The sequence below is a fragment of the Lycorma delicatula genome, chromosome 1 (genome assembly GCF_047948215.1).
Source record: "Lycorma delicatula isolate Av1 chromosome 1, ASM4794821v1, whole genome shotgun sequence".
Lineage (NCBI taxonomy): Eukaryota > Metazoa > Arthropoda > Insecta > Hemiptera > Fulgoridae > Lycorma > Lycorma delicatula.
This window is the reverse complement of record NC_134455.1, coordinates 141,686,008-141,698,750: the sequence shown is the minus strand read 5'-3', so window position 1 is coordinate 141,698,750 and position 12,743 is coordinate 141,686,008. Positions and strand designations below refer to the sequence as shown.

Genomic DNA, 12,743 nt, shown 5'->3' with positions numbered 1-12,743 from the left:
AAATAAATAAAGTTATAAATATAATTTAACCAAACTTAACTTACACTCGCTTCGCTCGCTAACCTTCGGTCTCTAGTCAAGGTTAGCGAACGAAGCGAGCGTAGATTAAGTTTGGTTAGATTATATTTATAGTTTTATTTATTAATTTTCTAATTTCAAGATAGCGTTTCAGTGGCGCCAACTGAGAACTAACTAACTAACTACAGCAGTAGATCGCCTATTACATTAATGCCAAAATTTTTATTATAAACCGTTTGTAAAAGCTTACTTCAAGATCTTTTCAGTCGTTTAACGACCATTCTCGAGACTGAAACTATTGTTTTCAGATAAGTCAGTTGATTTTAGGCAGACCCGAATTCAAACGATGGTCGAAAAAAGTGTTGTATTTGAACTGTATCTGTACTCTTAACATATATTTTCTTATAACTTCATGTATTTCATAATATTCAAGTATATTTAGGTGTGTTCAAGTATATCATTGTGTGTGTATAAAATACACCGGACAAAAAAAATTGTTTCTTAAGTAGTTTCTTTCTATCAGGCAATAATTTCTTTTATAATTGCCACTTTTTAATTTTTTTTAGTTGAAAAAGCATCCTGAAGGTAATATAACAATATTTTACAAGTAATTTCTACATGCTTAAATCTGCTTTTTTTTTAATTTTCTGGTGTAGTTTTCTGTATGTACATCAGTCTTGAAATTCCTGCAGTAGTTACCCACGATTCTTGGGTTCCAGTTTCCCAAGTATGTGTTTTCATGGTGGATATTTCCTGGTGAAAGAGTTCTTCATGTTCGTCACTCACAGCTCGAAGATTGGTAGGGAAAAATGCAGATGAGAATCTAAGAAGTGGATCTGCAGTTAAATATTTCATCTAAGTGCTTTATAGTTTTTAAGAAGTTTGGTTATAAGTTCTTTGGCTATAAGTTATCTATCTTGTGATTTCCAAGGAAGTTGTTTACAACCTTTTTAAAAGACTTCCACACAGCAACCTCACAGTCATTCAAACTGTCTTCAAATTTAATATTATTCACTAGTTTTCTTATTTGCAGTACAAAAATGTACCTTTCTTTATCTTAACATCATCTACATTAGGGAACTTGTTTCTTAGAAAGTGAAATCCAGTTTCATCACGATCCATTGCTTCAACGAAATTTTTCATTAAACCTAGCTTGATGTGTATTGGCAGATGATAAATTTTTACAGGTTTTACTAAACCTGGACTCAGTTCTCTTCTATAGTCAGTATTTCTCTTTTCGAGCACTCTCTTTTAACATAATGGTTCTTCCTATCTCTTCTGTACCAATCGCTTAAGAAGCAATAAGATTTACTTTTATTGCTATTACAAGCCTAATTTGAAAACTAAGTAACAGTACTATCGCTTTCAGGTCTCCATAAATGTGCTACAAATGTTTTCGTACTGTATCATAACCAAAAAGCAAGTTTCATATTGTCACACGTCTCCTTTAAGTGAGCTAAATGTGCTAAAGGGATTGGAGATATAAAGGGATAACTGAGATATTATTAAAATTACACAAAAAATATGATAAACAGGCGTAAAATTATCAGACTGCATAATTTCCAGCCTGCATCCCTACAGATAAGCGAATAAGATTGTACCTGATTTCACATCTATTACTTTTCTTCTAAAATCATTAAACAGGTTTTATATTAACGCAATAGATTTAATTAAAATCTCTTGCTACCTAACAAGTAGCAAGAGATTTGCTATCTAACGGATTATTAATTTTTATACGAGGTAACATTGCTACATTTGATACCAACTAGTGAAATATCACCAGTAGCTCTAGAGATGCTCTGAAGAATCTGATTTTTAAATTTCTTTATTAAATTTATCTATTTTAATGCCACTAAGCATATCCATATTGAGTTAACGAAGAATTTATCCAAAAACACATAAGCTAACTTTGATCATTCTCAATTTAATTACTAGTTGCATAGAAAGAAAAATAATCGAGTTTTTCTAAAATGCTTTAATTTGAAAATCTGAAATTTAACATCTAACAAATCTCACAGAAATAAAAATTATAGTTTTTTCATCATTAATTTCTCTCAAAATTGTTTTATTTGAGATGTTGAAATGTTAGTAGTGTTTATTAGAAATTTACTTAAAAATTTTGCATCTGAGAGTAAACCTTACGTATAATGATAGGAATCTGCATATTTATTGAAGAAAGAAGAATAACTTTTTTATTATATTTAATACAGTCAATAATTTATTTTTCAATTTGTAATTCTAAAATTATCATTACATATCAATATATTAAAAAAGAATAATCGGTAGCTGTGATATCTTTAATCCATTAATATTTTGCAAAAAAATAATAAAATTAACATAAAAAAAGTGATAGTGTAAAAATAATACTAAAGAAATTTGAAGAGGTACACGGGTGTAGCCTTATACTAACAATTAGGCAATAAAGCAAAAAAAGTTTCGTATTCACATGCAGAAAGATGCTTAATTTCTTAATGAGGTCAGTATGGTCCTTCGTCATGTAAATGACACCTCATAAAAACTCAGTAAAACACTTTGAGAAGATAACAATGAATTAATTTTGAAGGAGAATTACTTTTTTTTTCAAGATGCTGCAAAGATAAAATTTGTATATACTATAGTGCAGGGCTGAATATTTCCTGAACGTGTAATACTGTAAAGCAGGAATTTACGTTGTCAAAGAGAACACGTAAAGAAGCGCGATGTGAAAGAAATAATATTCTGAACATGCATATTTATTAGAACGGCCTACGGCCTACTCTACTTTGATCGATCATCTTGTGGCTTTTCAAACAATTCACGTTGAATTATTGAAAAATGCGAATGTGTTGGATTGCGATAAAAATTTGTATTTGGGCCTGAAAAAAATACGAACACAGTAATATATGTTTTAATATTCCTTTGTAACACATCAGCAAGACCGCTGATGCTCGTTCATTTTAACTCTGAGAAATTAATGATTTCACTTTTTTCAACACGTTGCAGGATAAATTTGACTATAAACCGTTTCAGAAAATGCTTCTTCAATGTATCAAATACTTTTATAATGATAGAGTAACATTCGTTTTTTAAAGCTGCTGTTGTCTGCAGCTGTTTTTTTTTTTTAATTTTAATTTTTCAACCTCCCGTCAGGATGTTTTTCTGATTCATCCAGTAACTAACAGTTAATTAGTTTACATCAGTTTCACGAATTTTTTGGGCAATAATTTAGAAGAAGTTTTAATCGTTCGTCTTTCGTAACGCTACTATTTTTTTGCAGCGTGTGAAAATGTCTGCCTGACCGGGATTAGAACTCGGGACTTCCGGATGAAAGGCCGAGACGCTACCACTCGCACCAAGGAGGCTGATTACACATCATTAGATAAACATAATTTTATATGTAGAAAACCAGTTGTAGAATTCAATTTGAATTTTACTTAATAGTAAATAAAATACTACTTTTTAGTAAATTAATTGTACACACGCGTTGTATGTGTGTGTGTCCGCGCGCGCGCGCGCGCCTGTGTGTAAACTGATAATTACTTTCTGAAATTCCTACTTATGCACTTCATTTATGTGTCGGTAATTAGTATATGAATTTTGAAAAAATTAAATTATTATAAGTAAATGTCGTGAAACAAATCGGGATGCTTTCATGTATCGTTTGATAGCGAAAATCATCATCTTAGCTAGATAAGAGATTTAATATACTGTATGGAAAAAATACCATCAAAAAACATTTGTGCAGAAAAAAATCCTTAATTTTTTTTATGTATTACAATTACGTAAGTTTTCGCACAATTTTCAACTTACGTAGTAAATAAGTGTAAAAAAATAAAAATGAGCCGACACACTTGAAGGCTTGAGGATAGAAAACAACATTGAAGCCAATACCAATATCTCTGTACGGTGTAAGTATAAATAACCCTGGATAAATACTCCTTCCATTCTAAAAAGGCAGGTCTAACCATTTCTATACACCACAGACAAGTGATGAAATATAATTTACTTTAATAAAACATGATAAATTAAATATGTTTTTTAACAACCAAAAAAAAAAAAAAAAATGTAATTACTTTTATCACAGTACATCTATTAAATTTTACAAAATAATTGTAGGAAGTAAACATTACATAAAATTATCGTAACTTGTCAAAGTTGCAAGAGCGTATTGATAAATAATTAGTGACATCACTAAGTTTTTGATGGGTTTGCCCAATCACACTAGACAAAGAAACTAGATATGTAACGAAATAAAAAAAATGACAAAAAATATTAAATATTATATATGTTTCAGGTTTCGAATGTACTTCAAATATGCTCTTTGCAGATGCTGTTCGGCTAAATTTTCTCAAGAATTAGAAATGGTAACTGGAGCAACATATATTACAAGAACTAGATCAGGTAGTTACTTTACAATAAATAACATCTAATTCTAAATAAAAATAAGACTAAAATAGACGATTGGAAGACTTCTTTACGTACGACTCATGAATCTAATGTTTTTCTTAATGCAGAAAACGAACCTGTAATCAAAATTTTTCTATCTTCCTTCATTTTTTAAATGTCAAAATTTAAGTTATGAAAAATGTTAAGTAATAAGATATACATGAATATTTTATACAATGTACTACCAGTTAATTTTACGTATTTCTTAATATTTTTAATTGTTATTAAATATTATAAACGAGTATCCTATGTAAATCTATAGCTTCTGATAACATAAAAATTACACATTACGAAGTCATACCTTTAATAAAGCACCCGTAAGCAAATTTAAACATAGTTTATATTTTTAAAACGCACAGAAACTTGTTTGGTTCTTTGCTATTTTTCATATTATTTCTTTGGTCTAAACGGGAATTGTAGCGAATTTAAAATCCAGGCTAATAATCTTGAGTGAAGCGTAAAATTTTATAATACTGTGTAAGCATATTTAAACACTTGAGTTTGGCTTTTGTTATGCGTGGTTATTTACTTTAAAATTGCATAATGAACGACTTTACTGCTTTAATTAAAAAAGGTTATCGATTATCCTTTGTCATATTTTACGTAATAACTGCAATCTTTTAAAAGTGTAGAATAATGGAGACGCGTAAGATCTTGACGTTTTTGCCCTCAGTGGCACCCCAGTAACGTTTGCAGACAATATTACATTACGCTATCAATCCCGTTTAGCAGATGAACTGATGAAAACCTTACCGTAAAGTAAGATTTTGGTAATATTTGAACTTATTTTAATAGTAAGACGAAATGTTTAATATTTAGTTAAAAAAAATTAAATCTTATGCATTGGATTTTTTGTACAAAAGAGGCAAGTATTGTAACATTTGATCAAAAATGGAATAAGTTGAATCTACGAAGTAAAACAGAGAGTAACTACCTTTTCTTTCTTTTTCCTGTTTAGCCTCCGGGAATTACCGTTCAGGTAATGAATTCCGGAATTGGTTCAAAGGATGAATGAGCATGATATGTATGAGTATAAATGAAGTGTAGTCTTATACAGTCTCAGTTCGACCATTTCTGAGATGTGTGGTTAATTGAAACCCAACCACCACAGAACAGCGGTATTCACGATCTAATATTTAAATCCGTATAAAAGTAATTGTCTTTACTAGGACTTGAACGCTAGAACCCTCGACTTCCAAATCAGCTGATTTGGAATGACGCGTTTACCATTAGACCAACCCGGTTGGTTTAGTAGCTACCTTGATCGGTCATGTTAAAAATATAAAATTGCGTATGTTAAAATTATTCCATTATTTGCGCTTTTAGTGCCCATCCTCCATTTTAAAGCAATTTTATTCCAGATATAGGCGAAGAAATTTTTGGATCATAAAAAAATTTCTTATTTCTTTGCTTTTCCTATATTTGTTAAATAAAATATTTTACCTCTATTCCACTTCCATTTAAGCAAGTTTTAACTTTTTTTTTAAAGAAAAATAATAATAATTTAAAGTAGAAATAATTGTAATATGCAATGGGAGTAGTAAAAATATAAGATCAGCTGGTAAGTTTTTGTTACCACAATCGAGAACTGAAGCTTATAGTAGATTTTATTGTTATGTTGCTCCAAAATTATTCAATGGATTATCAAATTTCGTAATGTAAGACAATAAAAAAAGTAATCTTAAGTTAATTAAAGGTATGAATATTTTTTTAAATAATTTATAATATTTTTAATTCAGTGATTTTATGCAATGTTTGTGAAATGAATAAATGCTATAAAATTTAGTTACTACCTGTTTAATCACTTAGTCTCCGTATTATTTTTTTCTCATTCACTAAGACTACTGTTCTTTAAGAAGCCTGAATATTAATACATTTTTAATAATTATGGTTAGATTTTTACCATGATAATGGTCAGTTTTTGTTAAAGAGCATAAAAATTAGATATGTAATATCTTTTTGCTTTTGAGAAACAACCGGAGGATTATTATAGTCGTAAAATAAAACAAGCTAGTGTCTTCATTAACATAAGACGATGAACTTTCCGTAAATACTTTATTATTTTTATATTCAAGTTACTTCAAATTACTTTTTTTATTTTTTTTTTAATTTGTGTTTTTAATCAGTCATTTTTTAAATAAAAAATACAGCAATAGTTTTGTTAATTTATAGTAAAGTAATTTGTTCAGTTTATTTTAATTTTAGTTAAACTTAATGAAAGGGTTGGAACTTTGCTAACTGTATTAATTGTAATTTATTTTTTCCTTTGTAAACCTATCGGAGAAGAGAAATATAAAAACAGTAATGAAATATTTATGTAGACCAAAACAAAAATAAATCATCAAGGGGAGAGTTTGAAAAGTTTCGTCTGAATTAAACAGTTCATAACGTTTTGAAATTCTTTAAAACATAAGAAATTGCAAGGTAACCTAACCGATTTAAATAATTTACCAATTTAAAAATGATTGTTGTCTGCTGAGACTTCTTAATGCGAACACATACACACTTTGAAAAAAAAACCAGTGTTATCTGGTGTCGCATGTTCTGTTTTACCATTTTCTTTACTGCGTACTAAAGCCTTATTCATCACTAAATGGATGGATTTCAATGATTCTTTTTTATTTTGTGGAGAACGCTTCTCTGGTTGTAAGTTTATCTTAAATGGTAAATTTTTTTATAAAATAATTCACCTACATAAACGATTTTAATACATATTTAATTTATTTTTCAACATCATTATTTAATATTAGATTATTACTGCATACTGATATATACTCTGACTTCATTCTAACATACAAAGAATTTTTACTTTAAAATTAAGAAAATTTTTCAGAAATTCACAGTAAAATGCAATAAGTGTTTCCCTTTTTCCAGAAAGCCTTAGCTCACGATCGGTAGCGGTCTCTTTACGTCGTTTCTCCTCATTCATGTATTTATTTTTACTAAAAACTGATATTTGAGAGTGGAATTTGCCGAACAGGTATCATTTTGTAGGCTTATCCATATTTTAAATAAAAATAAATTTAAAAGAATAAATTTAAAAATATTAATTTAAAAAACTTGACCGACAAGAAGTATCGAACTAAAAAAATTAAGATATTTTAATCAAAATCCCGTTAAATTTTTACTGTATGACACAATAAAAACTTTTCGTATTTTTTTGTATGGTTATTATAATAAAAATGGCATTCGTTTGGATGAATTCTTAAGCGGAATTAGTAACAAATATGTTGTAACATAGAGATCTCTATTTTACACTGGACATTTTTCTTGATGATTTGTTTACTTATTCTTTATTTAAGAACATTAGCTTTTATTTCATACAGTATATTATGAACAATGTAATGTTCAAACAAAGAAACAAAAGTTACTCAGTGAATTATAATGTATCACTTATATTACCCACAATACGTGCCAGAAGTAGCTTAGCAATAAGAATTCATAAACAATTAATTTTTATTACTGACGCAAAAGATTAATTACAATTTGATCTTGATAGTCATTCGTCGTGCTTGTAAATATAAGGTATTATTACAGAGAAATTAATTTTAATGATATTTCAAAATTGCTTTACGAAAGACTTTTGATTATCTCGCCTCCTCGGAGTGTGTCGGTTATAGGCAACACATCCTACTACAATTATCGAGTTTTATAACCCAAAAGGTTTTAACACACCCATGTCGGAAGCGAAGATGACTAAAGAAAAAACATTTTGTTTAGCGTCTTAAAAGTTAAATATTGAGTTGTAACAATTAATTAAATTAAAAATTAATTAAATGTAGAGATCAATATAAAAAGTTATGAAGTAGATAAAATGTTAAATGAATAATATGGTCACTCCTTTTTGAGACTTCCTTCGTAACAGCGTGTTATTGTACAGGCAATACTAAAAAACTGGAAAGCGCAAAATAACCCTAACGTACGTATTAATTAAAAACAACTTAATTGAAATTATTAATGTCAATAATTTCATTAATTTCAATGTAGATCCTAAAATACCTGCAAATAATAATATAATATAGCGGACTCTTCGTATAAATGTTTGATAGAATAGGGAAAAAGTTTTTTTTTCAGTTAAATTTGGTCCACTAGCCTTATCATTAAAAGACTGTACATTTTCAGTCCGCCCGGTTGACCAGCCTCTCCATTTGCTAAGGCCGAGCTATACATGTTTTTTTTTTACAATACCTATGTGTTCTGCTTCTTTTGTTGCAGATACCAACAGCCACCACAAAAACAAATGGTTTCTTCACTGCGGCCACGCGGTCCCCCCAACCCCTTCTCAGACACACGTGTGTCTGAAGGTTAATAATTACGTGGAGTGAATAATTACTGTTTACTTCTTCCACAAAAATCGCCGCCCCAAAACCGCGATCGCGAATAGGTATCATCATTTGTAAGTTCCCTATTACCTTCCTTTCCTTTCAAGAAAGAAGAAAGAGGGAACGAGCCCAGCAGCCATCAGCCCAGCAGTCACAAGCCCAGCAGCCGCCTGCCCAGCAGCCACCTGCCCAGCAGTCACCTGCCCAGCAGCCACTGACAGCACAGAAGAACGAAGAAACCTGCACTTTCCCCCGTTCAGCCCTTCGGGGCTTCGGGAATTACAAGGTTAATGGTATGTAACTTCGGCTACTACCAATTCTTGGAAAGTGCAGGCCAAAGAAGAACGAAGAGGTCTTCGGAAGTAGAAGAAGGAAGACCAACCACTCGCCTCAACATCACGGACTGGAGTCTGGAACAGAGCCCAGCAGAGATGCGTCCTGAAGGGCAGCCATACCAGAAGCGGATGAAGAGCTTCTACACAACCTCTCCTATTTCAAAACTTACAATAAGACAAAATAACCCAGCAATTGCGACTCCTCCGGAAAAGGAGACGCATTGCTCCCTCCTTATAGCTAGTGCCCCGTTGTGGCGTATTCCTGCTAGCCTATTAAAGAGTTAGCACCGAAAGGACTTCAGTGGACGGTCTGAAGGGGAATTACGTCGGAAGGACAGGCTTTATAAGCCTAGCCTTCCGCGGTCGGCCCATGAAATGGGTTCGATAACGCTGGTTTAACAACGGATTGGAATGCAATTAAATCCGTCTTAAATTCACTAAAATAATAATAAACAAAACTTGAAAAATTAGATCCGAGATTAAAAAAATAACCTTTTAAAAAAAAAAAAAAAGCCCGATTAGAATGATCCAGCAGCAAGGGGACTCTGTCCAGGTTCTGCGATAAAGTAGGGAGTAATAGACTCCTGCCAACTTTGCATTCCATTCCAATACCTATCTAATAATGATAATATTATTATCATTACTATTACCTTTGAGTCTTTTCTTCTAAAGGTTTTTTCTTTACTGTTTCTATCTGTATAACCACCACCCTTAAAGCGGACAATTATTACATCAATTTTCAACAATGATTCCTCTATTTTCTTAAAAAGCTGTCGAAGCCAGGTCAGTCTTACGGTTTCGTCTTATTCAAGTTGTCCATGAGTACTTCCGTTTCATATATGTTGTTGTGTATATTATCTATAGCAAATGTATTATGAAGCTGTGCCCGGCCAGCACAATTGGATTTAAGTCTTAATGTTAGAGGAACTATCTCAACACCAATAAACAGAGTTTGAGATCGTTTTATCGATTTGATAAGTCGATGATTCTATGAAATATTCTCATTTTTGAAAAGATTCTGCCTTTATATCAGAATTTATTTTGACCTACCTAATATTTTTTCTGTTTTTGCATTTGTTTAAAATCATATTTATATTACAAAACCACCGATGAAATCATTCTTAATACTTAATATGGATACATTTTCCTGAATTCTATAATTCCTGAATTCTATAATTCCTGAATTCTATAAGGAAAATATTTCAAGTTGCGTAATACGAACCTGGATCATCTGAAGTATTTGTGCCGTTGTGAGAATTTTCTTACAATATTATAAAAATTTATTATAAATTCTATTAAAAAAAAATTGAATTTTACTTATTTACTAAAAAAAATTTAAACCAGCTATCCTGCAAATAGATACGAATACAAATTAAAATAATATATATATATATATATATGTTTAGATAGAATCAGAAATATCTCTAATCGAATTGATATTGATTATGTAACATAAAAAGAGCACTCTTTTGCTTTAATTTCCAACAGTCAATATTTATAATCTAATAATAAATAAAATACCACTATTTTATATTTATTATTATTCTGTTTCAGGAAAAACAAGACGGAGCAAAAGTTTACCCAAGTCTAGCGATCACAACCATAAAATGTCTCAGATAACGACGGTCGTGCAGGCTCAGATACAAGCCGCTCATATGATTCATACACATAACAATATGATGGGAATAGCTAAAGAAATATCTATGCAGAATAACTGTAACAACCATCAGTTACTAAACAGGGCTAATACGAGCTAGCATTGTGTCAATAATAATTACAATTATGATTTCCTGCAAATTCAGTAAATAATGGACACTTTTAGCGTAAATAGTAAAACGGTAGGAATGAAATTATTTTGCTACTGAACATCATAAATTAAGTGAAATAAAATTAGTTTAAGCTTAGGTTTTTAGGTCCTGTAGTTCTTGCTTAACCTAATTTGTTAAAATTATTTTTTTGTATGTTGGTATGCCTGTGATATGTTTTTAATGAATATTAATATTAGATTACTAAGAGTTTAGTAAGAATCGCTTTAATTTCCTTTTTATTTTTTATCTAGTAGTTTTATTGTATTCTGAGGCTAGACACGATTCACGAACTCGCCATTCATTATAATATCATTACGTTTTGCGGCCATGGAATATAGTTTAAGTCAAAAAGTTAGGAAATAGCGAATACAAACACAAAATTTATTAAGTGTTAAGGTGTAATTATATTTTTAATATAAGACGGTCTGAAATAAATCTTATTCTTTTGAGTTCTTACGGTGAAATCAAAACCACGGCCTGAGATTTTATTTCAAGTAGTAAAAAAAACATAAACAGTATCAATATATGTTTAATATATACTCTTCAATACACAAAATATCATCTTGAAAATTTACACTGGGTGCGTGAAATCTTGAATAAAAATTTTGGTTTACCTATATTATCAAAATATCGTTACTTAGTAAAAGGGATAAAAAATATTCAAAATACTGAAATAAATGTACTAAATTAAATTCACAGAAAATATAGCGCATAGTTTATCAGGAAAAATCTAAAAAAAAAATTCATTTTTATCAGTTTCAGTTCTCCCAAGGTTCAACTTTGATAAAAAATCTTATGAACCTCAAAAGTGCTGATCCTCTTCCTCTACTGCACCACCGATAACTCGATTTATGAGACAGGTACGAAGCATGTGCTTCTTCTTGAAATAAGAATTTTCAATTTTAGGAATACAAAACACAATAACAAGAAAGGCTGAAAGAAGTTCTTAATTAAAAGGGGATTTTTGAAGATTTTTTGTTGTGATAAAACAGAATCTGAAAACAGAAACTGAAGTAATCTTGGACAACTTGAATAAAATGAAACTACAAGATTGACCTGACTTCATCAGGCTTTTATGAAAATGGGGGAAGACGATTTCAACAAAGTTACAAATCATTTTAACCAAAATCCATCATTTCAATAAAATCCAAAGCGGGTACAAATATTGTATTTTTTTATAACCGTGGCAAAGAATTTCACCAATTCGTCGCTGGTATTCTTGTTATTTTAGGTATTACTGGGTGATAGTCACTCAATACCATATCATCCGTATCAATACCAGTCAGTGACCGTTAGGTAACATACACGCCACATTTTTCTGCGATTGATGACCACCTCTCTATTACTGACAATATTATAGAAATCATATAAAAATCAAATCATATAGAAATCAAATTTTTATAGACACTATTATTTCTTGAAATTTATAACTCTTGGAGATTATTTTCTGAAATACTCTTCCTTATTCTTTAATAGTTTTTCAAATTTCTTCTTTAGATTTTTACCCCTTTTATACAAAATAATGTTGTAAGAAAATAATATAAGCATACTAAATAAATATACTACATATATGTAATGTATATATATTGCAGTTTTTCAAAATTACTTCGGCGTTTAGGCATTACTTTCACTTTTATCCCATAGATAGCGCAAATAGTAAGTTAAAACAATTAAAAAAATTTCCGAACAAATTAGCTATTCTAAGAAAACATATCTTACTTGTCACAAAATTGTACACAACCATATCGTTCTAACTAATCGGAACTTTCTAATTCCACAATTTCTAGTTCTACAACGAATTAATTAATATAGAGCAATCATGATATAGTAACGAT

The 12,743-nt window shown here is 30.2% G+C and overlaps 1 protein-coding gene across 1 annotated transcript in view; it reads left to right on the top strand.

The window, feature by feature from the left end:
• LOC142318196 (tachykinin-like peptides receptor 86C) overlaps nt 1–11,006 on the top strand; it is a 734,981-nt gene extending 723,975 nt beyond the window's left edge. The window contains exons 8-9 of the mRNA XM_075354749.1: nt 4,292–4,398; nt 10,655–11,006. Of these exons, the coding sequence (XP_075210864.1) occupies nt 4,292–4,398; nt 10,655–10,857 (310 nt within the window). The 3' untranslated portion in view covers nt 10,858–11,006. The remainder of the gene's footprint in view (nt 1–4,291; nt 4,399–10,654) is intronic.
• Nucleotides 11,007–12,743: the final 1,737 nt, after the last annotated feature.